General features: G+C 45.6%; 1 protein-coding gene across 1 annotated transcript; it reads right to left on the bottom strand.

Annotated features, from left to right (window-relative positions):
- Positions 1 to 14,184: 14,184 nt before the first annotated feature.
- Positions 14,185 to 17,415, bottom strand: HOXC9 (homeobox C9). Its single transcript, XM_074530903.1, has 2 exons — positions 16,809 to 17,415; positions 14,185 to 14,429 (listed from the first exon to the last, which is right to left on the bottom strand). The coding sequence occupies exons 1-2, from the start codon at positions 17,395 to 17,397 to the stop codon at positions 14,185 to 14,187; spliced, it is 834 nt and encodes a 277-aa protein (XP_074387004.1). The 5' UTR covers positions 17,398 to 17,415.
- Between the last annotated feature and the right edge of the window lie 893 nt (positions 17,416 to 18,308).

Here is an 18,308-nt window from a genome sequence, read left to right as displayed (position 1 = left end):
AAACGCCGGTGGAATATCAGGTTGAACTCTGCAAAAAAATCCCGGTGAACTCCGATCAAGAATCCGCCTCGCTGCTGAGGAGATCCCGCTTTGATTCTCAAAAAAAAAAAGAAAAAAAAAAAAAAAGAGAAGAGGGGTTGGTTGTGGAAAAAAAAAAAAAAAAAAAAAAAACCACACACACCGGGAAAAAAAAAATAAAAAAAAAAAATCCGGGTTAATGCTGCGAAAATTCCTTCAAAAAGCTGCTTTAATCCTCAAAAAAATAATAAAAAAAAATTAAAAAAAAATAAAAGGTTTAATCCTGAAAAGCAGCACTGATTTAGCCCTGCGAGAAACGCTGTTTAGCTCTAAAAAGAAAAGGTTCAACTCTTAAAAAAAAAAATCCTTTTTGACCCTAAAAAATAATAAATAAAACCCCAGCAAAGCCAAGCGCGGTTTGCGCCTCTCACCGCTCAAATCCTGCGCTGGTTTTATTTTTTCTTTTTTTTCCTTATTTTTTTTAAAGAGTGGCTATATTTCTTTCATCCCTTTAGCAAAAAAAAAAAAAAAATACAATAATTTTTTTTTTTTGGCGGGTTTGGCCTCTCCGGGTGAATTTCTTTTTTTTTTGCTGCTGTATTATATATATATTTTTTTTTTTTGGCGGTTTTTTTTGGTGTTAAAATGCGGTTTTTTGGGTTGTGCCGTGCTCTCAGCAGCGCTCCGTGGCCATGGCGGCTCCGCTGCGGGCTGGGCTGGGGAAGGGGCAGGGGAAGGGGAAGGGTCGGGGGCGCCCTCGCAGCTCCCGCCCGCCCCTCTCGCTGCGCTCTCGCTGCTTTCGCTCTCCCGGTTCCGCTCCTGCCTTTAACTCCGCAGGCAAATTCCTCAAAATCCCGCCGGTGCCGCGCTCTGCTCTTTTTTTTTTTTTTTTTTTTTTTTTTTTTTTTTTTTTTTTGCTGCTCCTTTCTTTTTTTTTTTTTTCTCTCCTTTTTTTTCCTATATTTTTTTCTCCCTTTCCTTTTTTTCCCCTTCCTTTTCCCCCCCTTTCTTTTTTCCCCCCTTTCCTTTTTTTCTCCTTTCTTTTTTCCCCCTTTCCTTTATTTCCCCCTTTCCTTTTTCCCCCTTTCTTTTTTTTTCTCCCTTTCCTTTTTTTCCCCTTTCTTTTTTCCCCCCTTTCCTTTATTTTCCCCTTTCTTTTTTCCTCCTTTCTTTTTTTCCCCTTCCTTTTCTCTTCCCTTTTTTCTCCTTCCTTTTTTTCCCTTTCTTTCTTTTTTTCCCCTTCCTTTCCCCCCCCTTTCTTTCCCTTCCTTTTCTCTTCCCTTTTTTTCCCTTCCTTTTTTTCCCCTTCCTTTATTTTTCCCTTTCTTTTTTTCCCCTCCTTTCCTTTATTTTCCCCTTTCTTTTTTCCCCTTCCTTTTTCCCCCCCTTCTTTTTCTCTTCCCTTTTTTTCCCCTTTTCTTTTTTCCCCTTTCTTTTTTTTTCTCCCTTTCTTCTTTTTTTCCCTTTCCTTTTTCCCCCTTTATTTTTCCTCCTTTTCCTTTTTTCCCTTCCCTTTTTTCTTCCCTTTTTTCCCCTTCCTTTTTTTCCCCTTTCTTTTTTTTTTCTCCCCTTCCTTTTTTCCCCCTTTCTTTTTTTCCCTTCTTTCCTTTATTTTCCCTTCTTTCCTTTATTTTCCCCTTCCTTTTTTCCTTCCCTTTTTTTCCCTATCTTTCCTTTTTTTTCTCCCTTTTTTCTTCCCTTTATTCTCCTTCCTTTTTTTCTCCTTCCTTTTTTTTTCCCCTTCCTTTTTTCCTCCTTCCTTTTTTTCCCTTTCTTTTTTTCCTTTTTTTCCCCTCCTTTTTTTCCGCCCCTTTTCCCCTTCTTGTTATTTTTCCCTTTCCTTTTTTACCCTTTTTTTCCTTCCCCCTTTTTTCCCTTTTTTATTTTCCTCCTTTTTTTCTCTCCTATTTTCTCCCCTTTTTTCCCCCTTCCTCTTATTTTCCTCTTTTTTTTCCTCCCTTTTTCCTTTTTCCCCTTCTTTCTCTTTTCTTCTCTTTCCCCCCTCCTTATTCCCCATTTTTCCCCTCTTTTTTTCCCTTTTTCCCCTCTTTCCCCCCAATCCCTCTCCCCTCTCTCTCCTCATCCTCACAGCGCCCAAATGACCCCAAAATTCCACTTTTTTCATTGGGGGGGGCGGCGAATTTCCGCCCAAAAACCCCAAAAATCCGCGATCTCTTGGGGAGGGGGCGCCTGCAGACCCCAAAAAAACCCCAAAAACCCCAAAAAACCCAAAAAACCCCCAAAAAACCCAAAAAAACCCCAAAAAACCCCAATCCCCCCTTTTCCTTGCAGGTGACCCCGGGGTCACCCGCGCAGGTAAATCCCAAACCGGGGCGATTTTGGGGTTATTTTTGCTTTTTTTGTTGTTTTTGTCATTTCTGGGGGTCCCACCTGCACAGGGCAGGGGGGTTCCTCTTTTTTTCCCTGATTTTCCCAAATTTCCTCTTTTTCCCCTGATTTTTTGGCCTTTATTCCCTTTTACACCCCTTTTCCCCTCTTTTCTCCTCTTTTCCCCTCATTTTTCCCTTTTTTCCTTTTTTTTCCCCTTTTTTCCTTTTTTTTTTTCCCTTTTCCCCACCTTATTTTCCCTTTTTCCTCTCCTTTTCCCCCTTTCTGTTTTCTTCTATTTTCCTCCTATTTTCCCTTTTATTTTCCTTTTTTCCCTTTTTCCTTCTCTCCTCTTTTTTTCCCATTTTCCCCCCTTTTTTTCCCATTTTTCCCCCTTTTTTTCCCTTTTTCCCCCTTTTTCCCTTTTCCCTCCTATTTCCCCCCTTATTCTCCTTTTTTCCCCCTTTTCTCCCTCAATTTTCTCCCTTTTCCCCCGTGTTTTTTCCCATTTTTCCCCCTTTCCCCCCCATTTTTCTCGCTGTCCTGCTGTCACCCAACAAAACCCCCCAAAAACCCCCAAAATGAGCGAAAATCCCGGAAATTTTTTTCCCCATTCTGGATCGGCCGCTCCTCGCTGTGCTGGGGCGCGAATAAATCCACAAAACCGCGGGGGTTTTATTCCCATTTTATTCCGTTTATTTCCATTTATTTCCATTTTTCACCCCAATTTGCCCTCACCTCCCTCTCCCCGCGTTTAACCCAATCCTCTGGGCGGAATTCCGAGGGGAAAATTCCAATTTTTGGTGTAAAAAATCCACTTTGGAGGCAAAATCAGGCTGCCCTTTGTGCGCGCTGCAGAAACAAAAACACCACCAAACCCACCCCGACCCTTTTTCCCCCCTTTTCCAGCCCAAAATTCGCATTTTTTTCCCCATTTTCCAGCCCATTTCTGAGCCCTCGGGCCTCATTTTTCAGTGGCCACCCCTTTAGTGCGGACGAAACTCCTCAAAACCAACGAAATCACCCCAAAATCCGGAGGGGTTTTGTTCATTTTTGGGGTTTTTTCCACGCTTGGAGGGGAGCAGAGTTTTTCCCAAAGGATTTTTTTTTATTTTTGCTGTCGAGACGCCAAAAATGCCCCAAATCCCCCCAAAATTCTGCCACCCCACCCCTTTAAAAATACAAACCCAAATTATTTCCAGAATTATTCAAATCCCCATTTCCACAAAAATTTTTCCTGCCCTGCAAAAATTTCACATTTTCGGGTTTATTTATTTGGGGCGACCCCAACCTCAGGATGGGTTAAAATATTTAATTTTTTTTTTAAATTTTAATTTTTTTTTTTAATTTTTCCCCACCCCTCCCCGAGTTAAAGCACAACCCCCAGCCCACCTTGAGCCGATTTTCGCTTTTTTTGCCCCATTTTTCCCCCCCGGAGAAGGCGGCGCAGGGCGGGTTGCAAGAACAATGAACTCATTCTCACCCAGCCTCCCAAAATTCCCATTTTTCACCCCAAATTCCCATTTTCCGCCCCGAACCCTCCCGCTCTGTGCAGAATTTCCCCGCTCCAGCTCCTTTTTCCCAAATTCCGCCGGTTTTTGCCCCAAAATTAAGCCAAGGACAAGGAACAGAATTTCCCCTCCCTGATCAATATTCGCTATTTTTAAAGCCCCAGAATTATTGATATTCCAAAAATAAATCGGAATTTTCCGCTCAGGTTAAGGGCAAGAAATTTTGGGGTTTTTTTTTTAAGATAAAAGCGCGGATTCCCCCCTATAAAAATAAATTAATTTGGGGATAAACATCGTGATTTTGGTGAAAACAACCCCTCACCCCTCCGTGGTGACAATAAAACCGCGATTCCCGCTGGGTTGTTTTTATTTTTTTTTTAAGGGAAAATTCCGATTTTTTTAAGGGAAAATTCCGATTTTTTGGGAGCTGCTCTTCGGCGTTTTTTTGGGGGCATTCCTGGGGTTTTGAGGATTTTCTGCCATTCCCCTCCCTCCTCCTTTTTGCCCTGACCTTCACTGGAAAATGTCATTTTGTCATTTTGTCATTTTCTGCTCGCCCAACCCGGCAGACGTGAGGGGCGTCCACAACGAGCTGCGAAAATGGGGAGGGGGCGGAAAAAACCGAGCAGAAATCAAAAAAACGAGCAGAAATCAGCGCCGCAACCTGGCCCAAAAATGAGATTTTTTACAGCATTTTAATATTTTCCAAACGGGGATTTTACGCCCTCAGTGCTGGGTGCGCCCCAAGGAGAAATAGGGGGGAAAAAAGCAGATTTTTAATGAAATTATGTAAAAAAAACCTTAAAAAAACAATTTAAATTTTAAAAAATTAAAATAATTTTAAGCTCTGAAAGGATGGGTGAAGGGGCGCTTTAAGGGGTGAAAAAGGGCGGTTTTGGGGTTTTTGAGGGGGGCACAGCGCGGAATTGGGGGAGGGGGCGGGCGCGAACCCTGGGCCGACAGCGCCACCTCGCGGCCGCGCCCGCGCAGCGCCGGGGCCCGCCTGGGATTTGGGGTCAAAAATGGCAATTTTGGGGCTTTCGCCGGCTCCTTTTGTGCCTGCCTTTATCTCATTTTTACCCTTTTCCGCCTTTTCCTTTTCCCTTCTTTTATTTTTCCTTTTCTCCCCATTTCTCCCCTATTTCCCCTTTTTCCTTTTTTCCCCTTCCGTTCCCTCTTTTCCTTCATTTCCCCTTTTTTCTCCTCATTTCCCTTTTCCTCTCCATTCTCCTTTTCCCCTTATTTCCCCCCTTTCCCCCATTTCTCCCTTTTCCCCCCAAATCCTCCTTTTCCCCTCAATCTCCCCTGTTCTTTTTCCCCCTTTTTTCCCTCCAATTCTCCTTTTCTCCTTTTTTATCTTTTCCCCTTTTTCCCCCCTCTTTTTTTCTCCCAATCCTCCTTTTCTCCTCTATTATTTTCCCCGAAACCTCCTTTTCTCCCCTATTCTTTTCCTTCATTTTTTCCCTGAATCCTCCTTTTCTCCCCTATTATTTCCCCCTTTTTTCCCCCTCTGAATTCTCCTTCTCTTCCCTACTCTTTTTCCCCCAATCCTCCTTTTCTCCTCTATTATTTTTCCCCCAGTTCCCCATTTCCTCCTTTATTCTTTTTCCTCCTTTTCCCCCCCAATCCTTCATTTTCTCCCCTATTATTTCCCCCCCTTTATTCTCCTTTTTTCCCCTGAATCCCCCGTTTCTCCCCTATTCTTTCCCTGCCTTTTTTTCCTCTTTTTCCCCTCCAATCCCCCATTTTTCCCCTATTTCCCCTCCTCTTTTTCTCCCTTTTTCCCCTATTATTTCCCCCCTTTTTCCTCCTTTTTTCCCCCTGAATCCCCCATTTCTCCCCTATTACTTTTCCCCCTTTTTTTCCTCTTTTTTCCCTCCCAATCCTCCTTTTCTCTCCTATTATTTTCCCCCCAATGCCCCCTTTTCCCCCTATTATTTTCCCCCTTTTTCCTCCTTTTTTTCCCTGAATCCCTCCTTTTCTCCCCTAATTTTTCCCCTTTTTTTCCCCTAAATCCCCCGTTTCTCCCCTATTCTTTCCCCGCCTTTTTTTCCTCTTTTTCCCCTATTATTTTCCTCTTTTTTTTCCCCTGAATCCCCCGTTTTCTCCCCTATTATTTTCCCTCTTTTTTCCCCTGAATCCCCTCTTTTCTCCCCTATTATTTTCCCCTTTTTTCTCCTTTTTTTCCCCTGAATCCCCCGTTTCTCCCCTATTTTTTTCCCCTGAATTCCCCCGTTTCTCCCCTCTTTTTTCCCCTGAATCCCCCATTTCTCCCCTGTTTTTTTCCCCTGAATTCCCCCTTTTCTCCCCTATTATTTTCCCTCTTTTTTTCCCTGAATCCCCCCTTTTCTCCCCTAATTTTTTCCCCTGAATCCCCCCTTTTCTCCCCTATTTTTTCCCCCTTTTTTCCCCTATCCTTTTCCTCCCCTTTTCCCCTCTTTTTCCCCCTTTTCCCCTCTTTTTCCCCCTTTTCCCCCTCCCCAAACCCCCTCCTTCCCCTCCCTCCCATTTTTCCCATTTTTTCCCCCTTTTTTTCCCCGCTCGGGCCCCGTTTCCCGGCGCGTAGACAAAACATTCCAGGGCCGCTTTTCAAAGGCCGGGCCGGGCGCGCACCTTCCGAGGCCATAAAGCGATTTAGTCCAGACGTCTCGCCAGGCGCGGCCGCGTTTTGTTCTGCTCGCCCCCATTGAGGGGCGAGAGCGGGGAGAACAAACAGCGGCTGTAAAAATCGCATTTTTGCTGCGGGCCCTGCGGAAATGCACCTCTGGCCAGCTGCGGCCTCTGCGGCCTCTTCTTCCCCACCACCCTCGTTTTGTGTCGCTTTCACCCAAAAAAAAGGGAAAAAAAAAATAAAATAAAATATAAGATACGCCAAAAAAAGGGGGAAAAAAATAAATAAAATGAAATATAAGATACGCGAGAGAGCCAGAACAAACCCAGAGGAAAAATTGGAAAAAACAAAAAAAAACCCGACAACAACAAACCCAAATTCCTCCCCCCAAAAAAAATCCCACAAAAAAACACCACCAAAAAAAAAAAAAAGACAAACCCACCCCAAAAATAAAACACCCACAAAAAAACACCACCAAAAAAAAAAAACCGACAAAAAAAACACCACCAAAAAAAACGACAAACCCAAATCCCCCAAAATAAAAAACCCCCACAAAAATACCACCAAAAAAAAAAAAACCGACAAACCCAAATCCCCCCACAAAAAAAAAACCCACAAAAAAAACACCACCAAAAAAATAAAAACCGACAACAAACCCAACACCCCCCCCAAAAAATAAAACACAAAAAAACGCCACCAAAAAAAAAAAACCCACAAAAAAAACACCACCAAAAAAAAAAGACAACAAACCCAAATCCCCTCCCCAAAAAAATAAAACACAAAAAAAACCACCAAAAAAAAAATAAACCACAAACCCAAACACCCCCACCTCCAAAAAAAAAAAAATCCCACACAAAAAACACCACAAAAAAAAAAATTATAAAAATATAATATTACAAGTCCGACGCACTCCAAAACCACCCCACCTCAAAAAACAGTATCTGTATTTATAATATTTGGTGTGAAAGAAAAAAAAAAAAATTACTGCAAGGCCCAAACCACGCCAAGAAACGCGTTGTGTTTTTAAGCGGTTTTTTTTTTGGTGGATTTTTACCCTTATTTTTACCCTATTTTTACCCTTATTTTTACCCTATTTTACCTTTATTTTAACCCTATTTTTACCCTATGTTTAGCCTTATTTTTACCCTATTTTTGTCCTATTTTGACCCTATTTCAATCCTTATTTTTCCCCAGTTTTTCCCCTATGTTTAACCTTATTTTTACCCTATTTTTATCCTGTTTTGACCCTATTTTAACCCTTATTTTTACCGTTATTTTTACCGTTATTTTTACCCTATTTCACCCTTCTTCTCACCCTATTTTTACCCTTAATTTTACCCTATTTTTACTCTTATTTTTACCCTTATTTTCATCTTTTTTTTACCTTTAATTTTACCCTATTTTTACTCTTATTTTTACCCTTATTTTCATCTTTTTTTTACCTTTAATTTTACCCTATTTTTACTCTTATTTTTGCCCTATTTCACCCTTCTTTTCACCCTATTTTTACCCTTAATTTTACCCTATTTTTACTCTTATTTTTACCCTTATTTTCACTCTTTTTTTTTACCTTTAATTTTACCCTATTCTTACCCTTATTTTTAGCCTATTTTCCCCAAATTTACCCTTATTTTACCCTTATTTTTACTCTTATTTTCACCCTATTTTACCCTTATTTTTACCCTATTTTTGCCTTAATTTTACCTTATTTTACCCTTATTTTTACCCTATTTTTCCCCCTTATTTTCCCCCTTTCCCCCCCCATTCTCCCTGCTCCAAAATCAAAAATTCTCACCTCGGCCTTGGGGGGAAATTTAGGAATTTTGGCGCCAGGCCCCGCCGGTGCCGGGGGTGGCAGAGCCGCCATTCCCGGCGGTTTTGGGGTGAATTTGGCCGCGTTTGGGGTCCGGGCGCTCGCACAAAGGGCGCGCTCGGCTTGGCGGCGGCGCCCACGCGCCAGATGTCACCAAAAACCCCAAATCGCCGCTTTTTGGCCGCCTCGGAACCGTAACTGTGATTTATTTATTCCTTGATTCCCTCCCGCGCCCGCCGCGCTTTGCGTTTGGGGCGGTTTTGGGGCGGTTTATGGGGTTTTGGGGTTGGATTGGGGGGATTTTGGGGTTGTAATATCGGAGTTTGGGGTTGGTTTGTGGGGGTTTTGGGGGTGGTTTATGGAGGTTTGGGGTTGGATTGTGGAGGGTTTTGGGGTTGGTTTGTGGGGTTTTGGGGTTTTTGGGGTTGGATTGTGGCGGTTTTGGGGTTGTGTTATGGAATTTTGGGGTTGGTTTATGGGGTTTTTGGATATGGGGTTTTTGGGGTTTGGTTTATGGGGGTTTTGGGGTTTGGTTTGTGGGGGTTTGGGTTGGTTTGTGGAGTTTTTGGGGGTTTTGGGGTTTTTGGGGTTGGTTTCTGGGTTTTTGGTGTTGGTTTCTGGGGTTTTTGGGGGTTGTTTATGGTGGTTTCGGGGTTGGTTTATGGGGCATTTGGGGTTTTGGTGTTGGTTTCTGAGGGTTTTGGGGTTTGGTTTGTGGGGGTTTGGGTTGGTTTGTGGAGTTTTGGGGTTTTTAGGTTGGTTTGTGGGGGTTTTTGGGGTTGTGTTATGGGGTTTTGGGGTTATAATATGGGATTTTGGGGTTGGTTTCTAGGGTTTTGTGGTCGGTTTATGAGGTTTTTGGGGTTGATTTATGGTGGTTTTGGGGTCGGTTTTGGGGTCGGTTTCTGGGGATTTTGGGGTTAGTTTGTGGGTTTTTGGGGTCGGTTTCTGTGGCTGGTTTCTGAGGTTTTTGGGGTTGGTTTTTGGAGATTTTGGAGTTGGTTTCTGGGGGTTTTGGGGTCGGTTTCTGAGGTTGGTTTATGGGGATTTTGGGGTCGGTTTGTGGGGATTTCGGGGTCGGTTTATGGGGATTTTGGGGTCGGTTTCTGGGGGATTTTGGGGTCTGTTTATGGGGATTTTGGGGTCTGTTTGTGGGGATTTTGGGGTCGGTTTGTGGGGATTTTGGGGTTGGTTTCTGGGGATTTTGGGGTTGGTTTCTGGGGGTTTTTGGGGTCTGTTTATGGGGATTTTGGGGTCGGTTTGTGGGCATTTCGGGGTCGATTCACGGGGTTTTGGGAGCAGGACCGGAGGTGCCGCAGCCCCAGGGGCCGGGCCGGGCCGGGGGGGGTTGGAGGGGCCGCGGGGGCGCGCAGGGGCGGCGGGGGCGCGCTCGGGGCCGGGGGCACGGCGGGCCTTGCCCGTGACCGAACGCGCGGCCCCACAAAGGAGCGAGAGCCCCACAAAGGGAGCAGCGAGCGCAGACAAAGGAGCGAGGGGAGCCGGGGGAGGGGACGGGGACGGGGACGGGGATGGGGATGGGGATGGGACAGGAGGGGACAAAGGAAATGGGGACAGGAGGGGGAAATTGTGGGGATGGGGACAGGGAGGGGGACAGGGAGGGGGGAAATGGGGACAGGGAGGGGGACAGGAGGGGACAGGAGGGGACAGGAATGGGGACAGGGAGGGGGGAAATGGGGACAGGAATGGGGAAATGGTGGGGATGGGGACAGGGAGGGGGACGGGAATGGGGACAGGGATGGGGACAGGAGGGGACAAAGGAAATGGGGACAGGAATGGGGAAATGGGGACAGGGACACAGGGGAAATGGGGACAGGGACGGGGAAATGGTGGGGACAGGAATGGGGGAAATGGGGACAGGAGGGGACAAAGGAAATGGGGACAGGAATGGGGAAATGGGGACAGGGATGGGGAAATGGTGGGGATGGGGACAGGGAGGGGGACAGGAAGGACAGGGGAAATGGGGACAGGAATGGGGGAAATGGGGACAGGAATGGGGAAATGGGGACAGGGAGGGGACAAAGGAAATGGGGACAGGGATGGAGACAGGGACACAGGGGAAATGGGGACAGGAATGGGGGAAATGGTGGGGACAGGAGGGGACAAAATGGGGACAGGAGGGGACAAAGGAAATGGGGACAGGGATGAGGACAGGAGGGGGAAATGGGGACAGGGATGGGGGAAATGGGGACAGGAGGGGACAAAGGAAATGGGGACGGGGATGGGGAAATGGTGGGGATGGGGACAGGAAGGGGGACAGGAATGGGGACAGGAGGGGACAAAGGAAATGGGACAGGGATGGGGAGGGGGACAGGGACGGGGAAATGGTGGGACAGGAATGGGGGAAATGGGGACAGGAGGGGACAAAGGAACTGGGGACAGGAATGGGGAAATGGTGGGGAGGGGGACAGGAAAGGCCAGGGGAAATGGGGACGGGGATGGAAACAGGAATGGGGAAATGAGGACGGGGACAGGGATGGGGAAAATGGGGACAGGGACAGGGGCAGGGAGGGGGACAAGGGCACGGAAATGGGGACAGGGACAGGGATGGGGGAAACGGGGACAGGGAGGGGGACAAGGGCACGGAAATGGGGACGGGGATGGGGAAAACGGGGACAGGGACAGGGGCACGGAAGAGGAATTGGGGACAGGAATGGGGGAAATGGGGACAGGAGGGGACAAAGGACATGGGGACAGGGACAGGGAGAGGGGGGGAAATGGGGACAAGGATGGGGACAGGGACAGAGAAAATGGGGACAGGAATGGGGGAAATGGGGGCGGAAGGACACAGAGAAAATGGGGACAGGGATGGGGACAGGAAGGGACAGCGACGGGGGAAATGGGGACAAGGATGGGGGAAATGGGGGCAGGAGGGGACAGAGGAACCGGGGACAGGAAAGGACAGGGGGACAGAGAAATTGGGGACAGGGATGGGCAGGGGGGACAAGGACAGGGATGGGGACAGAGCCGGGAAATGGGGACAGAAAATGGGAAATGGGGACAGAAAATGGGAAATGGGGACAGAGCCGGGATTGGGCTCCGGGTTTGGGATCCGGGTTTGGGATCGAGCCCCGCGGCCTCCGGCTCCTCATCCACTCACTCATCAATTAATTAATCCATTAATTAACGACGCTAAAACGGGCGGGGAGGGCGGCGGTTTTATTCTTTATTCCGGGCGGGAGCGGAAAAGGATCGTCACGACAATAATCGCGATAATTTCGTCAAAAATCGCCTTTCTGTAGTGACACATCCCCCCCTCCTCCTCCTTCCCTTTTTTTTTTTTTTTTTTTTTTTTTTTTTTTTTTTCCCCTTTTCCCTCCTGATTTATTTCATTTATTTTTTCGGCCATAAATCTCCCGCTCGGCTAAAAAAAAAAAAAAAAAAAAATTTTTTTTTTTTCACGGCGCGCTCGTTGATGCTTTTAAGGTTTTTTGTGGGATTTTTTAAAATTTTTTCCCTCTCCTCTGGCACGAAACCGGGATGGCAAAAAGGAATTTTTGTGCCTCGTTGGGTGACAAAACCCCGGGAAAAACGACACAAAACGGGGCAGGAATGAACGGGAAAAAAACCCCAAAACCCTCAGAATCGGGGAAATGTTAGAGAGAGAGATTTAAATGTTAGAGAGCGATATTTAAATATTACAGACCGATATTTAAATATTACAGGGCGATATTTAAATATTCCGCAGCGATATTTCAGCCGATCAGCAGCAATAATCGCTTCCAGATTTTTAATTTTTTAATATTTTTTAATTTTTTTATTTTTTGGGAATAAGGCGGGGGAGATCTGGGGGGGAAAACGGGACCGGTCTGCTCCTAATTAGAGCGATGGCGGCGCTGATTTAATTAAAGAAAGGCACCTCGAGCGCGGGTTTTTCTCATTAAACGCCCTGGCTGTTCCTTTTTTCCCTTTTTTTCCCTTTTTTCCCCTTTTTTCCCTTTTTTTTCCCTTTTTTTCCCTTTTTTTCCCTTTTTTTCCCCTTTTTTTCCTTTTTTTTCCCTTTTTTTCCCTTTTTTTCCCTTTTTTCCCCTTTTTTTTCCCTTTTTTTCCCGGCCAGGGGAGGAGGGGCCGGGCACGGACCCGGATTTTCCTCCCCCGGGGCTTTTTTCGCCTTTTTGAGCCTTTCCCCAAATTATTTTTATATTTTTTTTAATAATTTCCCCCCTCCCGCAGCAACAATATAAAAGGGGGGGGGTCTCCCATCTGCTTTTTTTTTTTTTTTTTTTTTTTTGGCCTTTTCCGCCCCAAAAAATCGGCGATTTTTTCTCTTTTCCCTCCTCCCGCTCCTCTGGCGCTCACGCCGGATCTTTAATTGGATTTTTTTAATTTATTTAATTCGATATATTTAATTTATTTTTCAACACCCCCCCCCGGATCATCTCCTCCATTCACCCCCAGGTTTTTTTTTTTCGCTTTTTTTTTTTTTTCCCTTTTTTCCCCTTTTTTTTTTTTTTTTTCCGAGCACATCCTTCGATCGCCCGCGGCCATAAATTAGCGCAATTAATTATCGCAATCTCCTAATTGATGGCGCGCCGATCCCTTACCTCAGCGCTTTTCGCGTTCGGGGCACGGAAAAAAAAAAAAAAAAAAGGGGAAAAAAAAATTAAAAAAAATTAAAAAAATTAAAGATCCTCTGGGGGATGCTCGGGGCTGCTTTTAAAGAAAAAGACACCTCCAAGGCCGATTTTTTTTTGCCGTTTTTTGTTGTTTTCGGGTGTTTTTTTTGTTTTTTTTTTTTTTAAGGTATATTTACAGAGCTGCTCTACAATAGGCAACAGAACAAATGGTACAGAACGGGTCCGAGACGAGAATAAAATACACAAAAATGGGTACAGCAGAATTTTCCACACCGTGACAGAACATCAGCATCGGGAGCCTCCATCCCCTCCAGTCCTTTTCTTTTTTTTTGCATTTTTTTTCCTCTTTTTTCCTCGTTTTTTTAAAACCCCTTTTTCCCCCCCTTTTTTGTACAAAATATTCGCGCGAGGTTTAAAAAAAAAATAAAATAAAACCGGGAAAAAAAAAATAAAATTCAAAATACTGGGTGAAGGTTTAATTTAGGACATAAAATATTATTATAATAATAATAATAATAGTAAAAACCAGCAAAATAAAAATTCAAGTATTTCTCGTGCCGCGTTTGCTGAGGGCAGAGCAAGGCGGGAGAAAGGAAGAGAAAAACCAAACCCCCTCCGGGCACTTTTTATTTTTATTTTAATTTTAATTTTTTTTTTCTCTGATTTTTTTTGCCGCATTTTTAGAAAATCCTCCAATCCCCAAACCTCTGCCTCTAAACATCCATCCGCACATTCAGAATCGGAAATATTTCACCCCTTATTTATAATTATTTCCCATTTTTTCCTGCTTATTCTAAACATCCATCCGCACATTCAAAATCAGAAATATTTCACCCCTTTTTTTTAAAATTATTTCCCATTTTTTCCTGCTTATTCTAAACATCCATCCGCACATTCAGAATCAGAAATATTTCACCCCTTTTTTTTTTAAATTATTTCCCATTTTTTCCTGCTTATTCTAAACATCCATCCGCACATTCAGAATCAGAAATATTTCACCCCTTATTTATAATTATTTCCCATTTTTTCCTATCCGCACATTCAGAATCAGAAATATTTCACCCCTTATTTATAATTATTTCCCATTTTTTCCTATCCGCACATTCAGAATCAGAAATATTTCACCCCTTTATTTATAATTATTTCCCATTTTTTCCTGCTTTATTTTTTTTCTCCGCTGTTTCTTTCTCCCCTCTCCACCCTCCTTTCTCTCCGCCCAAACTTTTTTTTTTTCCCCCTTTTAATTTATAATTTTTTTAATAATTTTCCGTTAATTAATATTATTATTACTATTATTATAATTAATTATCATTGCTGCTCCTTATCGCTTTTCTCTTTATTCATTTTCTTCATTTTCATTCGCCTGTTCTGAAACCAGATTTTGACCTGGCGTTCCGTGAGGTTCAGCACCCGCGCCACTTCGTACCTCCGGTCCCGCGTGAGGTACATATTGAACAAAAACTCTTTTTCCAGTTCCAGGGTCTGATATTTTGTGTAAGGGCATCGTTTCTTCCTCGTGGAGCGCGCGTGAATCCAATTGGCCACGGGGTTGTCTGAGAAAGAAGATTTTTTTTTATATATATATATTTTTAGTTTTTTTTCTAAATTTCCTAATTTTTTTTTAATTTTTAAGGGGGGAAAATCAATATAAAAATTTGAATTTTTTTTTTGTTTTTCCTTTATTAATTTCTCCCTCCCCCTTCCGCGCCCTGTTTAATTAGCAGCTCTCACCTAAATATTTTTTTAAGTGACCTTCGCGAGGGTTTAATCTGTTTATTTTGGAAGGGGATGGGGGTCACTTCCTTTTTTTTTCTCTTTTCGCTGCTCGTTATCGCTTTTTTTTCTGTTTTTCTTTTTTTTTTTTAATTTTAAAAAATCAGCAAAAATAAAAAAAATATAACAACAATAATAATAATAATAATAATAAAAATATAAAAATAAAAGCGGCGCGACGGGGTTTAAAATAACAATAATAATAATAGTAATAATAATAATAATATTAACGGTGCACATGGCTGCTGCTGCTGCTGGCGGTAATCGAGGAACAAGTCATAAAAAGTCAAAATTCCCACCATTTCATAGGCCCATAAACTCTTTTTACAACCTCAGCTCGCCAAGAATTTCCCCAGGAGCTGCCCCGGACCTGCAAAGCCGCCTCGGCGTTTTTAATATCTGCAAAAATCCCGTTTTTTTGGGGTTGTTTTGGGGTTTTTGGGTTTTTTTTAATCGGGTTTTAAAGGGGATTTTCGAGCCGCGGGTGCGGGGCCGCGGCTTTTCCCCGCCGGGGCGTTTTGGGGTGAATTGGGGCGGTTTTGGGGTTGTTTGGGGCAATTTTGGGGTGGTTTGGGGCAGTTTTGGGGTGGTTTTGGGGTGAATTGGGGCGGTTTTGGGATTGTTTGGGCAGTTTTGGGAAGGTTTTGGGCGGATTTGGGGTGGTTTTGGGGTGGTTTGGGGAGGTTTTGGGGTGGTTTTGGGGAGGTTTGGGGCGATTTTGGGTGGTTGTGGGGGTGGTTTTGGGGCGGATTTGGGGTGGTTTGGGGTGGTTTGAAGCGGTTTTGGGGTGGTTTTGGGGTGGTTTTGGGGTGGTTTGGGGCGTTTTGGGCAGCCCCAATTTCCCAGCCCCGGTGGCACCGGCCCGGCTGGCGCTGCAGAGCTGCCACCCCAAAATGCCCCAAAATCGCCCCAAAATGCCCCAAAATCACCCAAAATGGCCCCACATCCCCCCAGAGCCTGCCCATCTCCCCTCGGCCGGGTTTTGGGGCGAATCCCGGCGATTTTCGCTCTCCCAGCAGCGGCCGTTACCTGCTCGCTGCCCTTGGGAAAATTCGGGGTTTTGCTGATTCCTGCTTTGAATTTTGGGGTTTTTTTGGGCGGTTTTGGTTTTTTTTTTTAAAGTTCTCCCCTCCCTCCCCAGCAGCCGCCTCCTGCCCCCTCAGCCGGCCCTAAAATCCCGATTTTTCTCCCCATTTCTCGCTCCCCTGGCCAGGCTTCACCTTTCCCTCCATTCCCACGTGGAGCGGGAATTTTCTAATTTTTGGGGATAATCCAGGAATATCCGGAGTTTTTATTGATTTTTAACAGGAGATAACGGGGGCGCCTCTGCCTTCACCCCTTGCCCTCCCTAAAATAAATAAATTTAAATAAAAAAACCCAAAATCCGCCCCCACATCCGCTCATCTCGCTCCCGGGCATCCCCAAACTCTTCCTCGTTCCTGGAAAGCGGGAGAGGAATTTTTTTTGGGGGAGCCAAATTCGCTTTTTCTCTCCCTTTTCTTCACCCCCTCCCTCTCTCGAATTATTAATTATTATTATTATTATTATTGGTTTAATTTAAAGTGGGAGTGGGGGGCATCAAAGCAGCCCCGTTAGAGGGATAATTTAAAATTTAAAAAAATGGAAAATAGAGGGGAATGAAGGGGGAATTTGGAGTGGGGGGATCAAAGCAGCCCCGTTAGAGGAATAATTTAAAATTTTAAAAAATGGAAAATAGAGAGGAATGAAGGAGGAATTTAAAGTGGGAGGGATCAAAGCATCCCCGTTAGAGGGATAATTAAAAATTTTTAAAAATGGAAAATAGAGAGGAATGAAGGGAGAATTTAAAGTGGGAGTGGGGGGGATCAAAGCAGGGGAATAATTAAAAATAAAAAACCGGGAAAATAGAGAAGAATGAAAGCGGGATTTGGCGTTATTGATAAGACGACCAAAGGGGGGATTATTAAAATTTTTTAAAAAAACCCCAAAAGAGCCCGAACCAAAGCGGGCTCGGCCAAACCCCCAGACCCTTCCTGCGGCTCCGGAGTTTTCAGGGTCGCGCTCTGCCCCTCTCTCCTCTCTCCCCAAAGGTAATTTCATTTTATTGAGTGGGCTCCTGGAAAAAGCCGCCCGAAATGCCTTCCGCGGTCGTAAACGAGAATGACTCGGGGAAAACTTACTGGGGTCTAATTCGTGCTTCTCTTCTTTGTGCTTGCCGGCGGCGATGGCCTCGCACTCGGGGGAGGACGGCCCGTTCTGCGCCGCCGCCGCCGCCGCCGCCGCCGCCGCCGCTCGCTCCCGCAGCTCCCCGTACACGAAATCCGCGTACGCCGCTCTGCCGTCGGCGGCGCGCGGAGCGGGGACGGCGGCGAACGCGTCCGCCTTGAGCCCGTAGGGCCGCGGCCCGAAGGCCGGGAAGGAGACGGCGGCGCCGGCCAGCGGCTCCAGCCACGTCCGCACGTACCTGGGCGGCTCGGCCGCCTGCGGCCCGTAGGGCGCCGCCGCCGCCGGGTGCGCGTAACCCACGGCGGGCGGCGGAGGAGGCGGCGGAGGCGGCGGCGCCCACGAGGCGGCGAACACGGCGGGTTTGGGGGCGAAGCTGCACGAGGGGAAGTCGGCGCACTCGGGCGGCACCAGCGGCGGCGGGGCCCGAGCGGGGCCGGTGGTGAAGCGCGGGGCGAGCAGCTCGTCGGGCTCGGCGCCGATCAGCGAGTCCACGTAGTAGCTGCTGCTGCTGCCGCTGCTGCTGATGGGCCCCGACGCCGCCATGGCTCGGCGGGCGCCTCGTTGGCATGCATCGGGGGTTATTGTATGGAGAGTATGTTGTACTTTTTATCTGCTCATAGAACAATCGCGGCAGGTAATTATTTTTTCGGCCCGCTCCCACCGCGCCATTGGCTGCGCGGGCCTCACGTGATTGTATTTACCCCCCCAAAAAAAAAAAAAAATATATATCGCCGGGATCAATCCGCACGGCTTTTTTTTTTTTTTTTTTTTTTTTTTTTTCCTATCCCCTTCTTTATTTTTTTTTTAATTTTTGATGTAATAACGCCACCCGGCTTTTCCCTTAAAAAAAAAAAAAAAAAGCGGCGGAGAGGCTGGAAAGTGGAAACGGGGGCGGAGATGATGATGATGATGAGGAGGAGGAGGAGGAGGAGGAGGAGGAGGAGGAGGAGGAAGCCGCGCAGATCCCGCCGAGGTGCAAAGGGAACGGCCCAAAGCGCCCCAGGAACGATTTCTGCCCTCGATTCCTCTCCCCGAGCGAATTTCGGGGCTCCCAGAGGGAAAAACGGGGAGATCGAAGCAGAAAAAAAGGGGGAAAAAAGGCAAAAAAAAGGCAAAAAAAAGGAAAAAGCGAAGCAGCTTTTGTCATCTTTGGGGCTGCTCCGGGATCCGCTCCGAGCCAGGAGCTTCTGCAGCAGCCGGAAAATCAAATTATGGATCGCTCCCGACCGCTTTAAAAAAACCGAGAAAAGGGTTTATGACAGCAATAATAACAACAATAATAAAAATATTATTTTTACCCCTTCCTCCATCCCTTAAAAAAAAAAATATATATATATATAAATAAAAATAATCCGAAAAAGGGAAAGCTGAGCTTCGGCCAGGCAGCGGCGGCGAGGAGGAGCCGGGGATGTTTTTTATGTGCTTCAATAAAATTTTTACGAGGATCGTTTGAT

This window comes from Zonotrichia albicollis, chromosome 33 (genome assembly GCF_047830755.1).
Source record: "Zonotrichia albicollis isolate bZonAlb1 chromosome 33, bZonAlb1.hap1, whole genome shotgun sequence".
Taxonomy (NCBI): Eukaryota; Metazoa; Chordata; class Aves; order Passeriformes; family Passerellidae; genus Zonotrichia; species Zonotrichia albicollis.
The sequence above is the reverse complement of the archived record's forward strand: the minus strand, read 5'-3'. Positions and strand labels throughout refer to the sequence as shown.